Source organism: Panthera tigris, chromosome A1, assembly GCF_018350195.1.
Source record: "Panthera tigris isolate Pti1 chromosome A1, P.tigris_Pti1_mat1.1, whole genome shotgun sequence".
In the NCBI taxonomy this organism is placed as follows: Eukaryota; Metazoa; Chordata; class Mammalia; order Carnivora; family Felidae; genus Panthera; species Panthera tigris.
Genome location: NC_056660.1, coordinates 4937403 through 4958552, shown reverse-complemented (window position 1 = coordinate 4958552; position 21150 = coordinate 4937403). Strand labels below are relative to the sequence as shown.

The 21150-nt window shown below is 38.4% G+C and overlaps 1 protein-coding gene across 6 annotated transcripts in view; it reads left to right on the top strand.

Moving 5' to 3' along the window:
* The window catches only part of MTMR6 (myotubularin related protein 6), a 79836-nt gene that overhangs the window by 5779 nt on the left and 52907 nt on the right, over nt 1-21150 (top strand). For 5 of the 6 annotated variants that reach the window (XM_042984344.1, XM_042984286.1, XM_042984237.1 and 2 more), the window contains exons 2-10: nt 5570-5686; nt 9576-9738; nt 12087-12244; nt 12774-12902; nt 15887-16021; nt 16676-16789; nt 18205-18337; nt 19303-19412; nt 19840-19965. In XM_042984344.1, the coding sequence (XP_042840278.1) occupies nt 5570-5686; nt 9576-9738; nt 12087-12244; nt 12774-12902; nt 15887-16021; nt 16676-16789; nt 18205-18337; nt 19303-19412; nt 19840-19965 (1185 nt within the window). The remainder of the gene's footprint in view (nt 1-5569; nt 5687-9575; nt 9739-12086; nt 12245-12773; nt 12903-15886; nt 16022-16675; nt 16790-18204; nt 18338-19302; nt 19413-19839; nt 19966-21150) is intronic. The other variant, XM_042984123.1, reaches the window with a different exon arrangement.

The window sequence follows — 21150 nt, the reverse complement described above, 5'->3', positions numbered from 1 at the left end:
AGGTAAATAATCCTCAACTGAGTCATATATAATCTCTCTTCCCTCAGATTTATATTTCTTTTTATACCTTATCGTAGTGAATGGCAACCGGTCTGATGAGATTAACATCTTCAAGAAGCCTCTATTTCTCTACTTCTCCTTCCTCCTCACCTCAGTTTCCTTATCTCACGATGGGCTTCTTTATCCTGTCTGTTGTGGCTTAACCCAGGACTTATTACGTCTCTCCCAGGCACCCTTAGATCACTCCATTAGCCTCTTACCTGGTTTCCTTCCTCCCATCTCTTCTCTACTCAACATTTTCTCCACGTTGCCATTGGAAAGATCTTAAAAACCGTATCCGATCATGGGCTACGGTGCTTAAAATCCTCCCTTTGTATCCTTTTATCTACAGCATCACAGATGCTCTACTTTAGCGGGAGTTTCTTTTTCATCAAATAAATGTTATGCTCCCCCCCTTTTGTGTTCTGTCTCTTCTATTGAGAATTCTATATTTCCTGTGTATTAGTTAAGAAAATTTTGTTGAGCTTTGCTCTCAATATTATATTAGGAAAACATAGTTTTTTCCAGCTGTAGCACAGATTAGAATATTGGGTCGGTGTGCCTCTTCCTCCTTTTCTCCATGTGAACTTGACATTGTTTTAATATAGAGGACTGTCAGGGCTCAACTTACCTTATCAGCTTACTAACTTAATAACAGTAGTAATTTTTGCAAACATTTGAGCACTTTATTGCTTACTGTTTTTCAAGCAACCTTGGGGGAAAGTACCTACATTTATTATCCAACCTTACTGCAGCCCTCGAGGGAGAGATTATTGTACTTATTTTGCAGATAAAGAAAACGAGGCCCAGACAAATTGACCTTTATTGATAGCTAGTAAAATTTTGTTGAATGTGGGGCGCCTGGGTGGCTCAGTCGGTTAAGCGTCCGACTTCGGCTCAGGTCACGATCTCGCGGTCCGTGAGTTCGAGCCCCGCGTCGGGCTCTGGGCTGACGGCTCAGAGCCTGGAGCCTGCTTCTGATTCTGTGTCTCCCTCTCTCTCTGCCCCTCCCCTGTTCATGCTCTGTCTCTCTCTGTCTCAAAATAAATAAAATGTTAAAAAAAAAAATTAAAAATTTTGTTGAATGAGTTAGTAAACTTTTTTTCTTTTTAGTAAACTCTCTTTCTTTATAATGTATATTTATGTTCATGTTCGTCCTATGCTCTTCATAATTTTTTTTAACGTTTATTCATTTTGTGAACGAGAGAGAGTGGGGGAGGATGCAGAGAGAGAGGGAGACACAGAATCTGAAGAAGGCTCCAGGCTCTGAGCTGTCAGCACAGAGCCTGACGTGGGGCTCAAGCTCATGAACCGAGAGATCATTACCTGAGCCACTGAGGTACCCCTTTTTCTATGTTCTTTAAAGATGTGTGTGTATGCGTGGCAGGGGGGGAGGGCAGGGGAGTGTATGTACATGCCCATAATGCAGTTACATATTTTAAGGGGCCACAGTTGTAAGAAGCTCTTTTAAAAAGTGGGGGGACTACACGAGATGGGGCCTTAAATATTTGGGAAAAGAGCATAAAGATAGGGAAGGAACCTAGCCTAATGTGAGTTAAGAGCAAGAGGCATTAATTTGGAGTTGAAGTTAGAAAGAATACCTGTTGCGTAAAAATGACCCGGTGAGCTTCATAAAAATACAGATTCTTTAAATATTGGGTCGGTGTGCCTCTTCTACATATATGTATTTAAAGAATGTATGTATGTATTTATACATATGTATTTATATTTATGTATATGTATTTATATTTGGTCTCCATCTTCTGAGATGACTGAATGTAGTTCAGTGGGGCTTGGGATTTATATTTATGTAGAGTTTTGGAGATGATTCGGAGGAACAGGTAGGCTTTGGGACTTGTGTGTAGGTAGCCAGAATTAGAGATCTAATAAATGGAGTTTCAGATAATTTTGGATATAGAAATTAGGGGGAATCAAGAAATAGGCTTGGAGTGTTAGGAGGAGTTTTGTTTGTTTGTTTTTAAGTAGGATCCACGTTCAACACGGAGCCCAATACCGGGCCTGAACTCATGACCCTGAGATCAAGATCTAAGCTGAGATCGAGAGTCGGACACTCAACCGACTGACCCACACAGGTGCCCCAGGAAGAGTATTTGTGACCTGAATTTCTAATCTTGATAGACAGCAAGCCTGAAAGAGCCGTGTAGTGTTACGCAGCTCTAGAAGAAGAGTGACTTTGTCCTAATTGGGTGATGAGTTGGGAATAGCAGACTGAGAGTCCACACATGTATTTAAAAACAAAAAAGCTGAACTCTATTAGTAGTTTTTCCACTGATTTTAAGTTTGTTCATTTAGTTGTAAACCCCTGAATGAGTGTCTACTGTTCACCTACTGCGTAGGGAAAAGGTGGCAGAGAGACCTTAGGGACAGTATAATGTTACAAAGAAGAATTTTACGTAATGAATCTCTTGGATGATTTCAGCAAAAGAGACCATTCGTAAATTGTGGGCACCTTCTCTTTCCCCCCCGTGAGAAATTTCTCTGTGGCTGTTCACTTTCGTTTAACAAACATTTATTGTGTCAAATGTTATACTAGTCGTTAGGTAGTCAGACATAAATAAGAGACAGTTCTTGGGGTGCCTGGGTGGCTCATACAGTTAGCTCATACAGTTAAGTCGTAATCTCCTAGTCCATGGGTTCAAGCCCCGCATCGGGCTCTCTGCTGTCAGCGCAGAACCTGCTTCGGATCCTCTGTCCCTCTTTCTCTGCCCCTCCCCCGCTTGTGCTTGATTCCTCTCTCAAAATAAACATTAAAAAAAAAAAAAACACTTTATTAAAAAAATAAGAGTTCTTGCCCTGGGGTATGTTACAGCTTGAGTGGGAGAGATGGACACGTGAACAGATGATTTCACTATATTGTAGGAACTACCCTAATAGTAGTGGAAGGTGCAGATTTTTAGAATATGCAGGCCATAAAATTGGTAGGAATTAGTGATTAATTGAACGTTGGGGATCATAGGATGAGTCCCAGATTTCTCATGTGGGTGACTGGATGAGGACGGGTTAATATTCACTCAGTTCAGAAACACAGGATTGGAACCTATTTGTGAGGGGTGAGGGAAAATCAGTTTCATCTTCACATGCTTAACATAACTCTTTAGACACTCAAGTAGAGCAGTTTAGCATGGTGGGAAGGTGTCCTACTTCAGGAATCAGACTATTCCTGTTCAGTGCTGTTCCGCTTACTGGCCGTTACTTGCTGTGGTGTTGGGACATTTAACTTCTCTAAGTCTCATTTTTTATACAGACACTGATAGTACTTACCGCGTAGGAATCGTGAAAAGCAATGAAATGATGTATGTGAAGCACTTATCATAGTACTGGCCACATAATAAGACCTCAATACTACGTCAGGAATTATTGTTATTATACGTATAACGGTGTAAATTCAGGAGAGCTCAGAGTTGGCATTTAGTTTGGGGAATCATTAACGTATAGGCTAACCCAATGACAGTGGACAAGAGCCCCAGGTAGGGGATGGAGGGAAGAGGGTTAACATTCAAATGAAAAGTGGTGTGATCGTTTTGCATGTGGATAATTGTGTGTAGAGAATTGGTGCCTTGTCAAGAAATTATTACAGCTTATGATTGGAGCATAACAAGAAATACTTACGACCTTTTAAAAATCCACAGATTAAAACTCTTCACGTGGACTTAAAAAAGAACTTACTGTTCATTTAAATAAATGGTAATAACAACATCAGCCCCTACTCCCTTTAAACTACTTGCCAATATCCTTTTCTTTTTTTTAAATCTTTTCTGAGTAGCGTGTGAAGTGGCACAAATTGTTTGCGTGAGTAGTGTCGACACTTTATAGTCACCTTTATTTCCAAGTATATTCATCAGTTCTCTTCAGTGCCATTGGTACTTTGCTTTCATTGCTTCAGAGATGCGGCAGGTGAGATTTTATACTGGGGTCATTGCTGTTGGTTGGCCGCAGTGTCCTTACAGCCAAGTTCAAGGTGGAAGAGGGGTAAACAGTAATTGATCCCATTGTTTTAAAAGTGTTTAAATTTAAGTGTGGATTCAAAGTGTGTTGCATAATGAAGTTAGAATTTTATCTAAGGAAGGAGTGGTCCTAAACAAATCTGATCTCCAAGAGAAATCTTCATACGGGTTTATAAGAAGGAGGCTTTCCTATTGTCTTTTATAAAGGACAAGGAGTGTGATGATCTGGCAGTTTTTGCCTGTCAAATCAACTGTGAGAACTGAGCCATATAAATTAGATCATATCTCTATAAGTTTCCAGAAGAAAGACTTAAAACTCAATTCATTGCCTTAATCTTGCAAATAAAATTTTCTATCAAAAACAGGTGCTTTATTTTTACATTTAAATCTTGACTTATTTGGACAGCAACTGTTATGAGTGCAAAACCCTGGAAGGAAATTTCTTTGGGGGAAGCTAATTAGTGTTTTACATGGTAGTTATTACACTGAAGATCATAATTTCATAATGGGGGGCATTTGTTTCTTCAGTTTTAGTAAGGAACAAAATATGTATGGGAAAAGTATAGAATTAATGAGATAACTGTTAGTAATCCGGTTTTGAAGACACACAAGTTAAAGAATTATCCACAGCCTACTCTTATAGCTGCCGATCAAAATTTTAAGTTGGTTATGGTTGTTTTACTTTTTTCCCGTCCCCATGAGCATGCACAGCGATGAATACTGTGTTTTCAAAACAGTATCATCCTGCACATTCCCGCCAACTCTAACCCCATTCCCCAATGGCAACCCTGCGTGTGCGCGTGCGCACAGGGCATGCGTGGGTGTGTACTATTAATAAAGAACTCCTAGGTACCTCACTGCCTCATCCACTAGACAGCCCGGAAGCCGCGTGTGACATAATCCGTGACGGGGCGTTCAGAGCCGGGAGGAACTACAAAGCTGAGACATTAATCAATTTTCTGAGAAGGACTCGGGTTAAGAGACTGGGCATCAGTGAGCCTTGAAGAGTGCTTAGCACCTAGCTAAGCAGACGAGACTGTCTTAGAAAGGGAGAACGGTATGAGGAAAAGCACAGGGGTGGCTACAAAACATGGGCTTGGGTGGAGTGGTGAAGAGAATAGAGCAATTCAGTTGGAGTTTGCACCCATTTTAACTTTCCTGATTTAATTTTTCTGGTAGTTTACCTCCATGACCCTAGGTGAATGACCTTTTGTATTTATTACTTAATTTGCCAACCTAAAATTTATGGACTCTTGGGTATGAAAACTGTTTCTGTTTATACCACATGCTTCCTTTCTGTTCCACTTAGTATCTGTGTTAATATTTTTTTACGGAGTTCCTGTATTCGGTTATAATTTTAACTCTAAAAAGTACCCAGGTTACTGATGGTGTACCTATTCCCCGAGATAGGTGAAATTTAATGTTCAACATTAAATAAACTCGTGTGTTTGAACAGAAGGAGGAAAAAAAATTGGAGCTGATCATTTAAATCCTGGGATAACAAAGAATTTGTGTTACTTGTGAAATGAGAGATAACATCTTTTTTTTTTTTTTTTTTTTTTTAGGTTGAGCAAGTGAAATTACTTGACCGATTCAGTACCAGCAACAAGTCTCTAACAGGAACACTCTATCTTACAGCCACACATCTATTATTTATAGACTCTCATCAGAAAGAAACCTGGGTAAGAAGGACATCTGCTGTGCTGCTTACCATACTTATAATAATGGACTTGGCCTATAGCTGTGTTTTATTTTGGTCATGTACAAATAATTTAATCCTTGGTTACCTACTTTCAACAAAGTCAACAACCTATTCTCTACCCTCCCTCCTAATAAAACAAAGATACCATGTGGAATGTGGAAATTTTTTATAGAATATAGCAAGACTCTTTTTATCTGCATAAATAATTATAAAATACCTACTTGTTCCTTTTAATTTTTAAAAATGTAAATAATACATGCCCATGTTTAATAGATCAAATGGCATATTCCGTGGTATTTTTATACCAAATTGCAATTACAGTGTTTTTTAAGTGGATTGATTATAGATCAAACAGTACAGTAATGGATATTTTATATATATTTCTTCCTGTATATGTGCCAGTGTCTCAGAGGTATCTGGCTGAGAGTAAACTTACTGGGTCTAAGATAAGTGCATATTTTCCTTCACCAAGTGTGGCACCTCTCCAAAATAGTTGTTTCAGAATATTCTCAGTAGAGTGTGACTTGTCCGCCATCATCAGCAACATTGACATTGTCAGCTTTACAATGTTTGCCTCTCTGGTGGATGTGCAATTGTGATTTTAATTTACTGATTATGAGAAAGTTGTCCTTTCAGATATTTTGGCCTTTAGGTTTCCTTTTCTTTTTCTGTTGGGGTGTTTATCCTTTTACTGGCTTTCTAAGAATTTTGGTTTTTAATGTTTTGTCAGGTGTATGTGTCGTAGATAACTTCTCCCAGTGTGTGGCTTGTCTTGTATGTGTATACGTCTTGCAACTAAAGTTTGAAATTTTAATGTGTTAGATTTCCATTGTTTCTTTTATGGTTTGTGCTGTCTTGTGACTTAAGGGATTCTTAAAGTCATAAAGAGTCTCCTATTTTTTTTTTTCCAAAAACTTACATTTTGTGTTTCAAGTATAAGTTGTTAATATATCTGGGAAATATTTTGGTGGATGATATGACTTAGGGATTCATTTTCATGTTCTTTTCATATGGATACTGGCACCATTTACTGACAGTTTCATTGCATTAATGTGTACTATCAACTGTGATAGATAAAGGGAGGGCCTGCTTTTAAGCTCCCTGTCCTGTTCTTTTGATATATTGCTTCCACTGTACCGGTAACACATTCCTTGATTGACTCTAGCTTTTTAATACAATCTCTCTTTGATTGTACTCTTGATTTTCCCAGGAAGGCCATCCAGTTGATACGTGATTGCAGTAAGTCAGGATACTTCCCTGAGATGTTGATCTCGGAGAAGTTGTGTTCCCAAGAGGCACTGGACCTCCTCCCCATGCGGTGTTGGCCCGGGAGCTGCCAGGAGGGCCTTGTAAAATCCTTAGTCATGCTACCACCCACTCTATCTACGCCTCCTTTGTCCGTCTGTCCTAATACCTTCTCAGTATGTTACCCATCTCCTCGCGATACATGTGCAAGTTTCCCCTCAACCTCTTCTTGCGGATGTTGAGAACATAGTTTCGGGGCAGTGAAAAAATATCGGTGTTGTTCTCTCCTATTATTGTCTTTAAAATGCCTTCTTTGGGGCGCCTGGGTGGCGCAGTCGGTTAAGCGTCCGACTTCAGCCAGGTCACGATCTCGCGGTCCGTGAGTTCGAGCCCCGCGTCAGGCTCTGGGCTGATGGCTCGGAGCCTGGAGCCTGTTTCCGATTCTGTGTCTCCCTCTCTCTCTGCCCCTCCCCCGTTCATGCTCTGTCTCTCTCTGTCCCAAAAATAAATAAAAAACGTTGAAAAAAAAATTAAAAAAAAAAAAAGAAATAAAATAAAATGCCTTCTTATCAGTATATTCCCATATGTCTCTCCTGAATGAAATCTGTTTCGTATAGTAGATCCACAGAAATGAACATTTTAGATCTAGAGACTTACCAACTTTTTATCTTTTTTCTCATTTTACAGATGATTTTTCTTTCAAGGTCATGTCACTAGTTAGCGACAGAGCCGGTCTCTGCAGCATTTTCTTGCAAATAATTTTGGGTCGTAATTAGAATCGCGATAGTGACATTATTACAGTAGCTGTTGTCTCTTGTTCTCTATTTAGATGTTAGTATTAGACCATTTTGAGTAACTTGGCACAGGCCTGCTAATATCAATGTTAACAGTGCTAAATGTTAGCCACAAGTGTGAGCTGTACATGTGTAGTGTGTGTTAAATATTTGTGTGATGTATACTTTTAATGTCTGTAGAGCAAATTCTTTCCTCATTAGTCTTTTTTAAGCTTTTCTTGATTATATTATAGATTTAATCTTGCATGTGAACTTTAGAAAAAATATATAATTAGTGATTAATAATACCAGCATTTAATTTTATAATTCTATAATACATATGTATGGTATATAAATAATCAGCCATCTCTTACCCTCCCACAGAAAAAGGCAAAAAGCCATTTGGAATTATTTATTGGAACTTACATTAAAGTTTTAGATTAATTTGGGATGAATTTATTTCTTGTCATGATTGAGTTTTATCATTCAGGAATCTGCTATAACTCTTGAGATCTTTTATTTTCCCGAAAATTTTTCTGTAAATATTTTAAAGTAGGGGTGCCTGGGTGGCTAAGTCGGTTAACTGTCGGTCTCTTGATTTTGGCTTAGGTCATCATCTCACGGTTCATGAGTTTGAGCCCTGTGTTGGGCTTTTCACCGAGTGCAGAGCCTGCTTGGGATTCTCTGTCTCTTCTCTCTCTGCCCCTACCCTGCTTGCTCTCTTAAGTAAACATTTTAAAAAATGCTTTAAATTAATAGGAATGGTATTGAGAAAAAGAAAACTTTTTTTAGTAGCAAACAGAATATTAGAACTCATATGAGTGATAATTATATCTTTAAAATGCCATCAAGTATTGAGTTTATAGTAGAACTTTCTATTCATTCAGTCAGGAAACATTGTAAGGGAGGTGTAAGCAGTGACACCTGTATTGCTGGTTTGGTCAGATTTTAAGTTTGGATGTATAAGATAGAACAGTTGAGACTTTCTTTTTCTAATTGAGCAGGGTCACTACAATGCTCCAGATACTGTGTTAGGTGCTAGAGATAGAACGTTGCTCAACTTAGCTGTGGTATTGGTCTGTATGAAGTTCCCAACATCTAGCTGGAGAAATAGACATTCACTGTATACAAGGAATTACTCGTGTTCTGAGTGCCGTGATGGAAAAGTATAGGCTGATAAGGGATAAGAAAATGGAGAGGACCTAACTTTTCCCATGGGAAAGGCCATGGGGGTTGTCAGGCTGTTTTTCTTGGTGGTGAGGTTTAAGCAAAGGCCAGAAATAATACTCGAAGTTCCTAGGTGAAGAGGCAGACCTACAGTTTGCCAGTTAGTAAGAACAACTGAGTGTGTGTGAAGGAGGTTGATGCAGAAAGGGCCCTTGTCACTCGAAGTCGATGCGGGGAGGGGCTGGAAGTGAGTCTAGAACCCAGAGTCTGGGAAATGACATGACCAGATTGCTGTTTTCTAAATCATTTTTTAATAGTCATCACCTGCCCTGTAGAAGATGGATTAGAGGAAGGTAAGAGTAGGTAGGGAGAGAGCATGTAGGCGGTGACTTACAGTTACTCAGGTGAGAAACAATGGGAGCACTGCAGCTAGAGGAGTGACAGTGGACACCGAGAGAAGTAGGTTCCAGAGAGATGTAGGGGACGCGGTTGTTGGGGTCTGATGATGTATTGAATGTGCGGAGCGATGGAAAAGTATCAGAGCATAGTTCTGGCTCAGGCATTCAGTCACGAAGTCTGAGGACTTTGGTTGAAGAGGGCATTTCTAACACGTATGCGCTCTGGAAGAGAATACGATGTTGACTTTTTTTACGACGCTGATCAAATGTTGTTTTCATGCTGTAGATATTGCATCACCATATTGCCTTAGTGGAGAAACTAGCTTTGACTACTTCTGGATGCCCACTTGTGATTCAGTGCAAGAACTTCAGGATTGTGCATTTCATTGTTCCCAGAGAAAGAGATTGCCATGATATTTACAATTCCCTGCTACAACTGTCAAAACAAGGTACTGTTATGAGAGACCAAAGCTTACTTAATTTTGTGATGGATTAAATCTCATTGTTACTTTATTCTTTAAGTTACTCTTGTGTGTGTGTGTTTTAATTTCAATTCTGTTAGTTAACATACAGTGAAATATTGGTTTCAGGAGTACAATTCTTTGACACATCACTTACATACTACCAGTGCTCATCACAACAAGTGCCCTCCTTAGTGCCCATCACCCACCTAGCTCATCTCCCATCCACCTCCCTCCATCAACCCTCAGTTTGTTCTCTGTCATTAAGAATCTCTTGTATGGGGCGCCTGGGTGGCTCAGTCGGTTGAGCGTCCGACTTCAGCTCGGGTCATGATCTCACAGTCCGTGAGTTCGAGCCCCGCGTCAGGCTCTGTGCTGACAGCTCAGAGCCTGGAGCCTGCTTCAGATTCTGTGTTTCCCCCTCTCTCTGCCCCTCCCCTGCTCATGCTCTGTCTCTCTCTGTCTCAAAAATAAATAAAAACATTAAAAAAAAAAAAAAAGAATCTCTCGTAGTTTGTTTCTCTCTCTTCTCTCCCCCCCTTCCCATATGTTCATCAGTTTTGTTTCTTAAATTCCACATATAGGTGAAATTATATGATATTTGTCTTTCTCTGAATGACTTATTTTGCTTAGTATAATACATTCTAGCTCCATCCACCTTGTTGCGAATGGTAAGATTTCATTCTTTTTGATGGTTGAGTAATATTACATTGTGTGTGTGTGTGTATATATATATATGTGTGTGTGTGTGTGTATATATATATATATATATATATACACACACACACCACATTTTCTTTATCCATTCGTCAGTCGATGGACGTTTGGGCTCTCTCCATAGTTTGGCTATTGTTGATAATGCTGCTGTAAACATTGGGGTGCATGTACCCCTTCAAATCTGTATTTTTGTATCCTTTGGGTAGATACTTTAACTCTTAAGTCAAGTTCTTGTGCATTCTATTCCAAAAAATTTGGCTTAGAAATAATTAGCTACTTCTGATCTGACTTGTAAGAATGGTTTCCAAAGAAGGGGTAAGAGTAAAGAAAAAATGAAGCACTTAGAGTACAGATTTTAAAAAGCATAGATTCATGTTAACGTTTTTAAAGTTTGTTGGTAGCCAACAGAACAGCTTTCTTTTTTTTTTTTTTTTTTCAAGTGGGTATCCCACAAATAAGGTATCCCAATGACTTGGAAATTGGTTGCTAAATGAGAAGTTAAGGAAGGTCGGGCTCCTTTGGTAGCAGCGGGACTAATATATTTAATCGCCCAGAGTGGAACATAAGGGAGATCACCAAAGGAGAAAGGGAGGGTGAATCCAACTTTAGTAGAGGTAGGAGTGAGAGGCAGGTAGGCCCAAAAGAAGAATCCTATTACTACTTAAGCCTTCAGGATCTGGAGGCTTCCTTCCCTCAACATTGACTTGAATTACATAGACCTTTCCAGGGAGACAAAGCACACTGGTTACTAAATGTACTTTTTTGTTGAACACCCGGACTGTAGTGACCTAGGAGCAGGTGTATGTACGCTCTTCTCTGCTAACACATAAAGCCTGTAGCATTTATCCCAGTGTCCCAGGTTACGCCAAATCTTACAGTAAAGATGGTTCTGTCACTTTAGGGGCTCAACGCTGTTCAGGAACAAGTGCTGTCCGGAGCTCTGTACAACCATTGCGGCTTTTGGTCGACACTGTCCTTTAGGAATGTACGTGGAATGTAGTGTGGAATAGGAATGTATAGGAACGTAGCATTAGTATTTTCATTTCACATCTCGTTTGGGAAGAGTGGTGGGTGAGAAGTGTGTACGTCATTAGAAGTTTACTTTTAAAAAGAAGTATTACACTAGGGTATGATAATATAAAAATATTATTTATTAGATTTTGCTGATGATATAAATTGAATCTCAGATTGATATCCCTTTAGATATAATCATGTGAATTAACAAACTGAGAAAATATTCAGTTCAAATATGTTCAGGTATTAGTTATCTCTTTGAAAATTTTAAAGGAAAAATGAAGGGATAAAACTGAAAAACTGTTGGGGTGCCTGGGTGGCTCCGTCGGTTAAGCGTCCGACTTCGGCTCAGGTCGTGATCTCACAGTTCGTGGGTTCCAGCCCCGCGTCGGGCTCTGTGCCGACAGCTCAGAGCCCGGAGCCTGCTTTGGATTCTGTGTCTTCCTCTCTCTCTGCCCCTCCCCGGCTCACACTCTGTCTTTCTCTCTCTCAGAAATAAATAAACGTTAAAAAAAACAACAACTGAAAAACTGTTATTTGTAGAATTTTAACTATAAATCCTATAATAGTAGCAGCTTAACATTTATGTGTTTTGTATACTACAGCAAAATATGAAGATCTCTATGCATTCTCTTACAATCCCAAACAAAACGATTCGGAGCGACTCCGAGGCTGGCAGCTCATTGACCTTGCCGAGGAATATAAGAGGATGGGAGTGCCAAATTCAAACTGGCAGCTGTCTGATGCCAACCGAGAATACAAGGTAACTTAGCGACCTTTTTTTTTTTTTAAGTTTTTATTTAAATTCCAGGTAGTTAACATACAGTGTAATATTAGTTTCAGGTGTACAACACAGTGACTCAACACTTCTTTACAACACCGGGGGCTCCTCACAAGTGCCGTCCTTAACCCCCATCACCTGTGTAACCCTTCCCCCCGCTTCCCCTCCGGTAACCATCAGTTTGTTCTCCGTAAAGAGTCTGTTTCCTGGCTTGTCTCTCACTCTCTCTCTTTTTTCCCCTTTGCTCATTTGTTTCGTTGCTTAAATTCGATGTACGAGTGAAATCATGCGGTATTTGTCTTTCTCTGATTTACTTCGACGTAGCAACCTTTTGGGAGAAATTCAGAAAATGTTAGTCCCAGAGCCCGAGAGTGTCCCAGCGGCAAGTTGTCTGTCCGTATGTGTACCGCACTTGCATTTAATAAGTTTGAAAGTTTTTTGAAGGTGGTTTTCAACCTCGTGGTTTTTGAATGGTGAGAAGAATGGTTATGTTTCACTTGTTTTTTTACAGATTTGTGAAACTTACCCCAGAGAACTTTATGTTCCCCGAATAGCAAGTAAACCAATAATTGTTGGTAGTTCCAAGTTCCGGAGCAAGGGAAGATTCCCAGTTCTTTCCTACTATCATGAACATAAAGAGGTAAGAAAAGGTTTTCTTTTTTCTTTTGTTAATTTACAAACGACGTGTAACCCCTCTTCAGGTTTAAGCACCCTAAAGAGCACTTGCTTTTACATCAAGAGATCATTATTATAACGTTGCTGATAGGGAACTCTGGGTTACGTTTTTGAAAGACAAAAGTAGCCTGAAATACAGAACCTTTCCTACTTGCCATGTTTCTTTCCTCTCCCGCCCTCCTTCAGTCTTTCCTTCCTTCTCATAGGGACCTGAAAGTACTAGGATTAAGGCACAGATAGGTTCTTCTTCCCTGTGGTTCTCTTTTCATCCTGCGTGTATTGGGGGAAACCACAGTCTTGAGAAGCCAGCTAAGAAAAGAAGAAAACCAAGGGTATTTCAGGCTCTCAGTTTTTGTAGAAAGCTCTTCAAACAGAAGGATTCTGCAATATGAAGAGGGGGAGGAGGCATCTTTGTACTGAGATGCTGTAATAGGGATTGCCCATTACCACAGAGTTTTCTTTGTAGCTTGTAATAGTAGGCCCCGAGGTACTATGTGTTAGATGCTTCATATGCATGAAATCCCCACGACAATCTGATAAGTTAGCCTCTACTAACTACCTGTAACTTTCAGATGGGGAGACTAGCAGAGTAAACCACTTTTCCTAGATCTAACAGCTAGTAAGTTGGGGAGTCCCATGCCACTTCTGACTCCCAGTCCTTTGTGACCTGATTGTTTCTCCTCAGGAAGCTTTTAGAATCTGCTTTTCCCCCTAGTGTTCTGAAATTTCACAGTGAGGTGCTTTGGCGTGTTTTTAAAAATTCTCTTTGGGAACTCGCTTTGGGGAAATTACTTCTCCATTTCTTTGGTAACTTCCTGTCTTCTTTTACTTTCCTTTGTGTGTGTGTGTGTGTGTGTGTGTGTGTGTGTGTGTGTGTGTGTTGGCAAATGGGCTAATGGGCTTCTGTAAACTTCCGTTTTTCTTCATTTTCTCTCCTATTTTCCATCTCTATTTTTTACATTTCCTCGACTTCGTTTCTAGTCCACTTCTTTATTTTTGCTATACTATATTTAAATCTAAGAACTCTTTTGTATTTCCTGAACTTTTTAGACACTTTTCTTGGCCGTGATGACTGGGTTCTCTGAAGATATTAAAGATTTTTTAAAAAGAATTCTTTTGCTTCCCACATTAGTTGTCTGTTGCTCAGAGTTCCTTTTTTCTGTTTATTTTTTTGTTTGTTTTTCATGCCTTTCAGAATACCTGATTCTTAGCTGCCCTCTCATATTTAAAAGTGGGGTACTACAAAGCTGTTCAGAAGTTTGTGTGCATGTGTGATCTCTATCTTTGGATTCTTTCTGGGTTTTTTTTGTAATTATTTTTTAATGTTTGTTTATTTTTGAGAGAGAGAGACAGAGTGTGAGCAGGGGAGGGGCAGAGAGAGAGGGAGACACAGAATCCAAAGCTGGCTCCAGGCTCTGAGCCGTCTGCACAGAGCCTGACGTGGGGCTTGAACTCACGAGCTATGAGATCAGGTCCTGAGCTGAAGTCGGATGCTCAACTGACTGAGCCACCCAGGTGCCCCCCGCCCCCAACCGCCCCATCCTCCTGTTTTTTGAGGGTTACACCCACAGCTGTGCCTATTGTCCAGAGTCTTGGGGTTAATCCTTTTCATAGGATAAACTTTGTCTTCAGGGTGAGGGAAGATGTGGGAGCCTTAACTAGTCCCCATACAGATATTCAGCCAGTTCTATTTTCAGTTATACTCTGGGTCAAGCTTTCAGAGGTAAATCAGAGGTAAATTTTGCTGCTCAGAATACTTGGTTCTTGTGGACTTATAACAACTTGGCAGCTTTCTTTGTTCCAATAAATTGGTTATTACTTACCAATTTGCTTTCATTTACTGAAATTTTATTAATATTTCTACTGTACTTTTCTCTTTTCCATTCTCTTTGATTTTTTGATTTTATACATTTTAGATGTCTTTATTAGAATTTTAGTTCAATTTTAGAAGGGAACCAGAGGTAAAAGGTAAAACTTTAAACAGAAATTCTCAATCTACTCTTCATAACAAAGTCGTAGGGAGTTATGACTGGGTATGGCCTCTATTTGACACACCCACATTTGTATACAGTATTTATTGGAAAGCTTGGCTGAAAATAGATATTCAGTGCCCAATTTAACAAATCAGAAAGTGTGTCTGAAAAGAATGTTGTAAAGCAGTCCTCATTTTCTTCTATTTTATTAGATTCTCATGGTTTTATGTATGAATTTAAAATATGTGAATGTGTGAATTTATGTTACTCTTTTTCCTTCATGTTAAACACTGTGGTTGGAATGTTGGGTCAGGTTAAGTTGGAGTTGGTATGGATGAGATTGGAGAAAAAGTATATGGGTCTAAATCTTTCAATCTTTCTTTAAGACTTTAAAATGTCTAATCCAACATTCGCTACTTCTTACAGATATGTTTGCCCTCCTAGATTGACTATGTTTTAACTCAAATTTAAACTGAAACTCATTTTTCTTACTTTATGTCTCATTTTATATTAAGATCTGATTTCTCAGTAGAGATCCAAAAGCTTTGGGAAAGTAAAAGCTCAAATGTTGCTATTTTTAAAAATTTTGTTCTACCTTTATTGACTAATCTCCTACTTGAACTTGAGTTCAAAGTATTTTATAATCTAGAGCATAGAATGCAAGTATCTTAGTAGGTTACATGATAGAGAATTGACCAAGTGTTGCTTCTTAGAATTTAGGAATTTTTCATCAAACTAGGCAAGGAAGCATTTCAGTTTCTTACTAGAAGACAATATTGGGAAAATTTACATAACACCAAGATATTAAAAAAAGCGTTTAATTCTAATAGTATTTTAGAGTTAACATCTTCTAATTGTCTTGCCATCTTTTAAACAGATTACATGTTTGATTTTAACTTTTGTTTTTCTTTTAAGCATTTTTTAGACATGTTTTAGACATCTCTGAATAATCTGTTTTCTGTCCTTTTAAAATTAGGCTGCCATTTGTCGATGTAGTCAGCCACTATCAGGATTCAGTGCCAGGTGCCTGGAGGATGAACATTTGCTTCAAGCCATTAGTAAAGCCAACCCAGTCAATCGCTATATGTATGTAATGGATACCAGGCCCAAAGTACGTGTCTTGAATACAGTACAGTCTGTTTGTTTCCTTATCTTTGTTACTTTAATTAGTGAGATTTGATCTAATTGCCCATAATCGACCTATCTGAATCCTAGTTTTAAAGTAACTGAGGCTAATGATACTGAGGAAAGCAGCCTTTAAAAGGATGCCAGGTTAGGAGACTTGTTTCCCAGATGTGTGATTTCTTATGTCTTCTGATTTATACGTAAATTTAGAAAAGCTGAACTTTATATTGAGAGCTCTTGATGATGTGTAAGTCTTATGTTATTGTGAAGAAATATTAAATAGTATGTGTGTTGTGAAAAATTAGAAAATCTTACTAAATTTTTTTGGTAGAATTTTTAATTGTCAAAATACTTTTTGTTAAAATAATGGGCCTTAATTGAAATATTCAAGAAAATAAGGAAAATAGTGAGTTCAACTTAAGAAACATTGAACTAGAGAATTATAAATAGTAAACAGGAAACGGTTGTTCCGTTAGGCATCTATAATGTTAGGTTGAATTTTTATCATTGGGCCAAATGTCAGAATCCCTTTTCCTTTTTATAAACACAGTTAAACAACTAATGCATATTGGATCCTGAAACTAAAGTAATTAAAATCCTCAATGGTAATAGCTAACATCACTTTTAATTTTTATTATAGCATCGCATGCAGAGCTGGTGGGCTACACAAAAGGACATTGGCAGAATTATAGTGAGGATTTCTTCAAAAATCTGGAATGATGAGAAAATAAGAGAAAGCGATGAGAAAAAGCGAGTGAGCGATATAGAACACGATTTTAGGCAGTTTTGTTGAAAGGAACGGTAGTTGTTCTAGAAGTTATTCTCATCATTGTGCATTCTCACAAAAGATAATGGAAGAAACAGAAGATTAATTTGAAGATTAATTTGAGTAAATTAAGAAATATTAAAAATTAGAAATTGATAATTTGATCTTTTATCTTAACAAGAAAAGACGTTCTTAGAAGTCTGGAATGTTGGTGATATCGTAAGACAAATTTTATTTTACTTCCTTGTTTCATCTAGGTGGGTTCATAGGTCAGAACTACTTTTAGATGATATTAGATATAAACGATTGTTGTAACACAAGACTTTCTGAATATGACGCCTGAGGGCAATCTGTTTCTCAGGACCTTATACCTCTCATTTGTATAATTGACTTCCACTCAGAAAACAGGCCTCTCTCTTTGTTTTGTTATACTAGTTAAACTTGAGTAGTGATGTGGAAGCATTTTAATCTCTGACTCTCACCTGATGAACTCAAATTTAAGTAGTAATAATGTGGAAGCGTTTTACTATCTAACTTTCACCTTAGGTGCGGAATCACCAGTGAGCCAGCAGTTAGAATTGAACTGTTCTCGTTACCAAACTGGGCCCCCATCCACTGGATGAAAAGCTACTTTTTCTTTCAATTTAGGTTTTGTTTCATCCAAGTTGATAAGAATACTTAGTAAACAGTAATAATGTGTAATATGAAATCCTAGTCTGGAAGAATGAAAACATGCCAAATCTTAAATGAGCTTCTACATTTGATCTAGTAACCAAAGACATTGGGCCTACTGGCAGTCTGTTTTTCTCCTTAGTTTGGCCCAGTTCTTGGAGATGTATCAGGCTCGTGGATTACATGCCATGGTATGTACCATGTGGGCCTCCAGTAATCTCTAATGTGGAGGACCTCGAATAACCTGACGTGCATTTCAGATCTGATTCTTCAGGGTCCCTGTGGCTCTCCGATGGTCAAGGGCTCCACAGGCTTGCTCTGAAGTGGGTCTCATTCATTCTGCAACAGAAAAACTTCCCAGCTCTGCTCATCTCTGAATCATTTAGGATTCACATAAGAGATATTTCTTTCTTCTTCTAAATTTTGAAATACTGCAAATGTATGGAAAACCGACTACAAACATAAGTGAATTAGTTTCATAAATTATTTGTGGGGAACTTCTTGTCTGAACTTTCCATTATATAGCAATCGTGTTGTTAGTGGCCCTTTTTACTGTTAATAACATATGTGACACTTTTATTCATTAAAAAATGGTAGCATATTCAGTTTTAAAGTGTTCTTTAAACTCTGTGGTAAAATATGGTTCATTTAGTGCTTTCATGATGTTTTGGTGAACTAAATTAAAAGATAAAAGCAATTTATCTCTCAATTTCTAAAATTTTAAATTTTAGCTGAATGCAATGGCCAACAGAGCAGCTGGAAAAGGTTATGAAAATGAAGACAACTATTCTAATATTAGATTTCAGTTTGTTGGAATTGAAAATATTCATGTCATGCGGTCCAGCCTTCAGAAGTTATTGGAAGGTATGAATTATTGCTTGCCTTGGAGGCAACTTTGTCTAATAGAAATATAATGCTAGTCCAATTATAAAATTTAAAATTAAGGTAATTTAAAAATTTCCTATACATTCAAAAAAGTAAAAAAAAATTGAAATTAATTTTAACAATGTACTTATTTAACCTAATATATTAAAAACATTGTGTTAACGTGTAATCAGTATAAAAATTAGTAATGACACATTTTAGGTGTTTTTGTTTTTTTTTAAAGTCTTAGAAATTGACTAGTGTGTATTTTACACTCTTACAGTGCATCTCAGTTTGGACTAAACATATGTCAATAGCCATATTCAGGTAGATAGTGGCTCCTGTATTGGACAGCAAAGTTCTAATGGTGTTACAGAAATTGCTATTGTTAGATTGATTAATTGATCATAGTAATGCTCTATTTAAGTACTAAGGTGTCTTTCCAGTCATGGTGTGGAATTTTAAAAATTAAAATATCAGGGGCACTGGGATGGCTCAGTTGGTAAAATGTCCAACTCTGGATTTCGACTCCAGGTCATGATCTCATGGTTCGTGAGTTCAAGCCCTGCACTGGTCTGCACTGGCAGTGCGTAGATAGCCTGTTTGGGATTCTCTCTCTCCCTCTTTCCCTGCCCCTCCCTGACTCATGCTCGCTCGCTCGCTCGCTCGCTCTCTCTCAAAAATAAACTTAAAATTCTTTAATGAAAAAAAAAATCAGACTTTTTAATTAAACACTTTGTACTTAAGTTTTTTTTAGAGGAGATTGGAGCTTTACTTAAGCATGAAGAATGACAGAAAAACATACCCCCAAAATCCATTATTGAGCTTCTCCTAGCATCTTTTCATTTATAGAGTCCTTTTTATTTTGTCCTCTTCTTTTTTTCATTTAACTCAGAGAGAGCTTGAGGAGGAAAAGTGGAGACTGTAGCCTCATTCTAATTGAAAATTTTTTCCTTCTTTTCTAGTTAATGGTACCAAAGGGCTTTCTGTCAGTGATTTCTACTCTGGTTTGGAGAGCTCAGGATGGCTTCGCCATATCAAAGCTGTTATGGATGCAGCAATCTTCTTAGCCAAAGTAACTCTTCTTTTCTCATATTTGGTTTGGGGGTTTATACTGGTTGGGAAGGAATACATTTATTCTGTTGGGACCTGGTATCTTTTCCAGTCAGATAAGTTTCATTACGTGTTACCTGCTTAATGAGGCTTCCTTTCATTTGAGCTTTAAAAGATCACGTGGCACTTCATGTAGGGACTTAAAAAGAAATCCCCAGATACTTTGACACAGCGGTTTTGGTTTTGGTTTTTGTCGGTATGCTTTGTGTTTTTATTGTGTTTTGCCTTTTTTTTTTTTTTCTTTTTGGAAATTATGCCGTGACATTACCATTGCAATCCTTGCTCTTCTGTGAAATGCAATACTTGGTAGTGTCGTTTTTAAATAGAACTTAATTGATGTCACTAAAATGTATTCTGCTGTAATCTAAGTATGTGATCTTTCTTTCCAGGCAATAACGGTTGAAAGTGCAAGTGTGTTGGTACATTGTTCTGATGGTTGGGATAGGACGTCCCAGGTCTGTTCCCTTGGCTCTCTCTTACTGGATTCCTACTACAGGACAATCAAAGGATTCATGGTAAGGAGTGATTTGGCTGGACCAGTGATTCTCAAATAGGAGCGATTTTGTCCTCCCAGGAGACATTTGGCCATGTTAGGAGACAGCTTTGATTGTTACAGAGAAAAGGATTTAACTAACATTTAGCTGGTAGAGGGCCGGGATGCTGCTCATACTCTATACCACATAGGACAGCACCTGCGGCAAAGAATTTTCTGGCTTAAAATATATATAGTGCTGAGTTTCAAAAACCTTGAATCAGACTGATTTCAATTTGTGCCACCTCTTTGAAAACGAGTTTCAAATTAATTAATTAATTAATTTTAATTTGTAGAGAGGGAGCAAGCTTGAGAAGGGGGGGAACAAAGGATTTGATGCAGGCTCTGTGCTGACAGGCTGACAGCAGCAAGCCCAATGCAGAGCTTGAACTCAGGAACCACAAGATCATGACCTGAGCTGAAGTCGGACACTCAACCGACTGAGCCCCCGGTGACCCAACAACTTTTAAATTTAATAGTTGTTTCCTAAAATGTTATAGTAGAAATATTCAGTATTTTCTCCCTCATTTTTATCTAACTAATATGAGTGATATAGTAAAACAAGGCACAAATAAGAGTACTTAAAAATTATTTTTTAGGTGTGCCTGGGTGGCTCAGTCGGTTGAGCATCCGACTTCGGCTCAGGTCAAGATCTCGCAGTTCGTGGGTTTGAGCCCCACGTTGGGCTCTATCATGACAGCTCAGAGCCTGAAGCCTGCTTCAGATTCTGTGTCTCCCTTTTTTTCTGCCCCTCCCCTGCTTGCACTCTCTCTTCCTCTCTCTCTGTCTCAAAAATAAATAATGAAAACATTAAAAAAAATTATATTCTAGAGGAAACTTTCTGTTTAAAACTCCTTTATTTGTTAATTGTAATTACACGTTAGGAAGCATGTTTTATATCTGAAGATTAAATTTCTAGTTGAATAGATTTTCTTTGTTATTTTTTTTATTTTTATTTTTTTATGTTTACTTATTTTTGGGAGACTGGGAGAGACAGAGCACCAGCAGGGGAGAGGCAGAGAGAGGGAGACACGGAATCCAAAGCAGGCTCCAGGCTCTGCACTGTCAGCACAGAGCCTGATGCGGGGCTCAAACCCACAAACCACGAGCTCATGACCTGAGCTGAAGTTGGATGCTTAACCGACTGAGCCCCCCAGGCGCCTCTAGG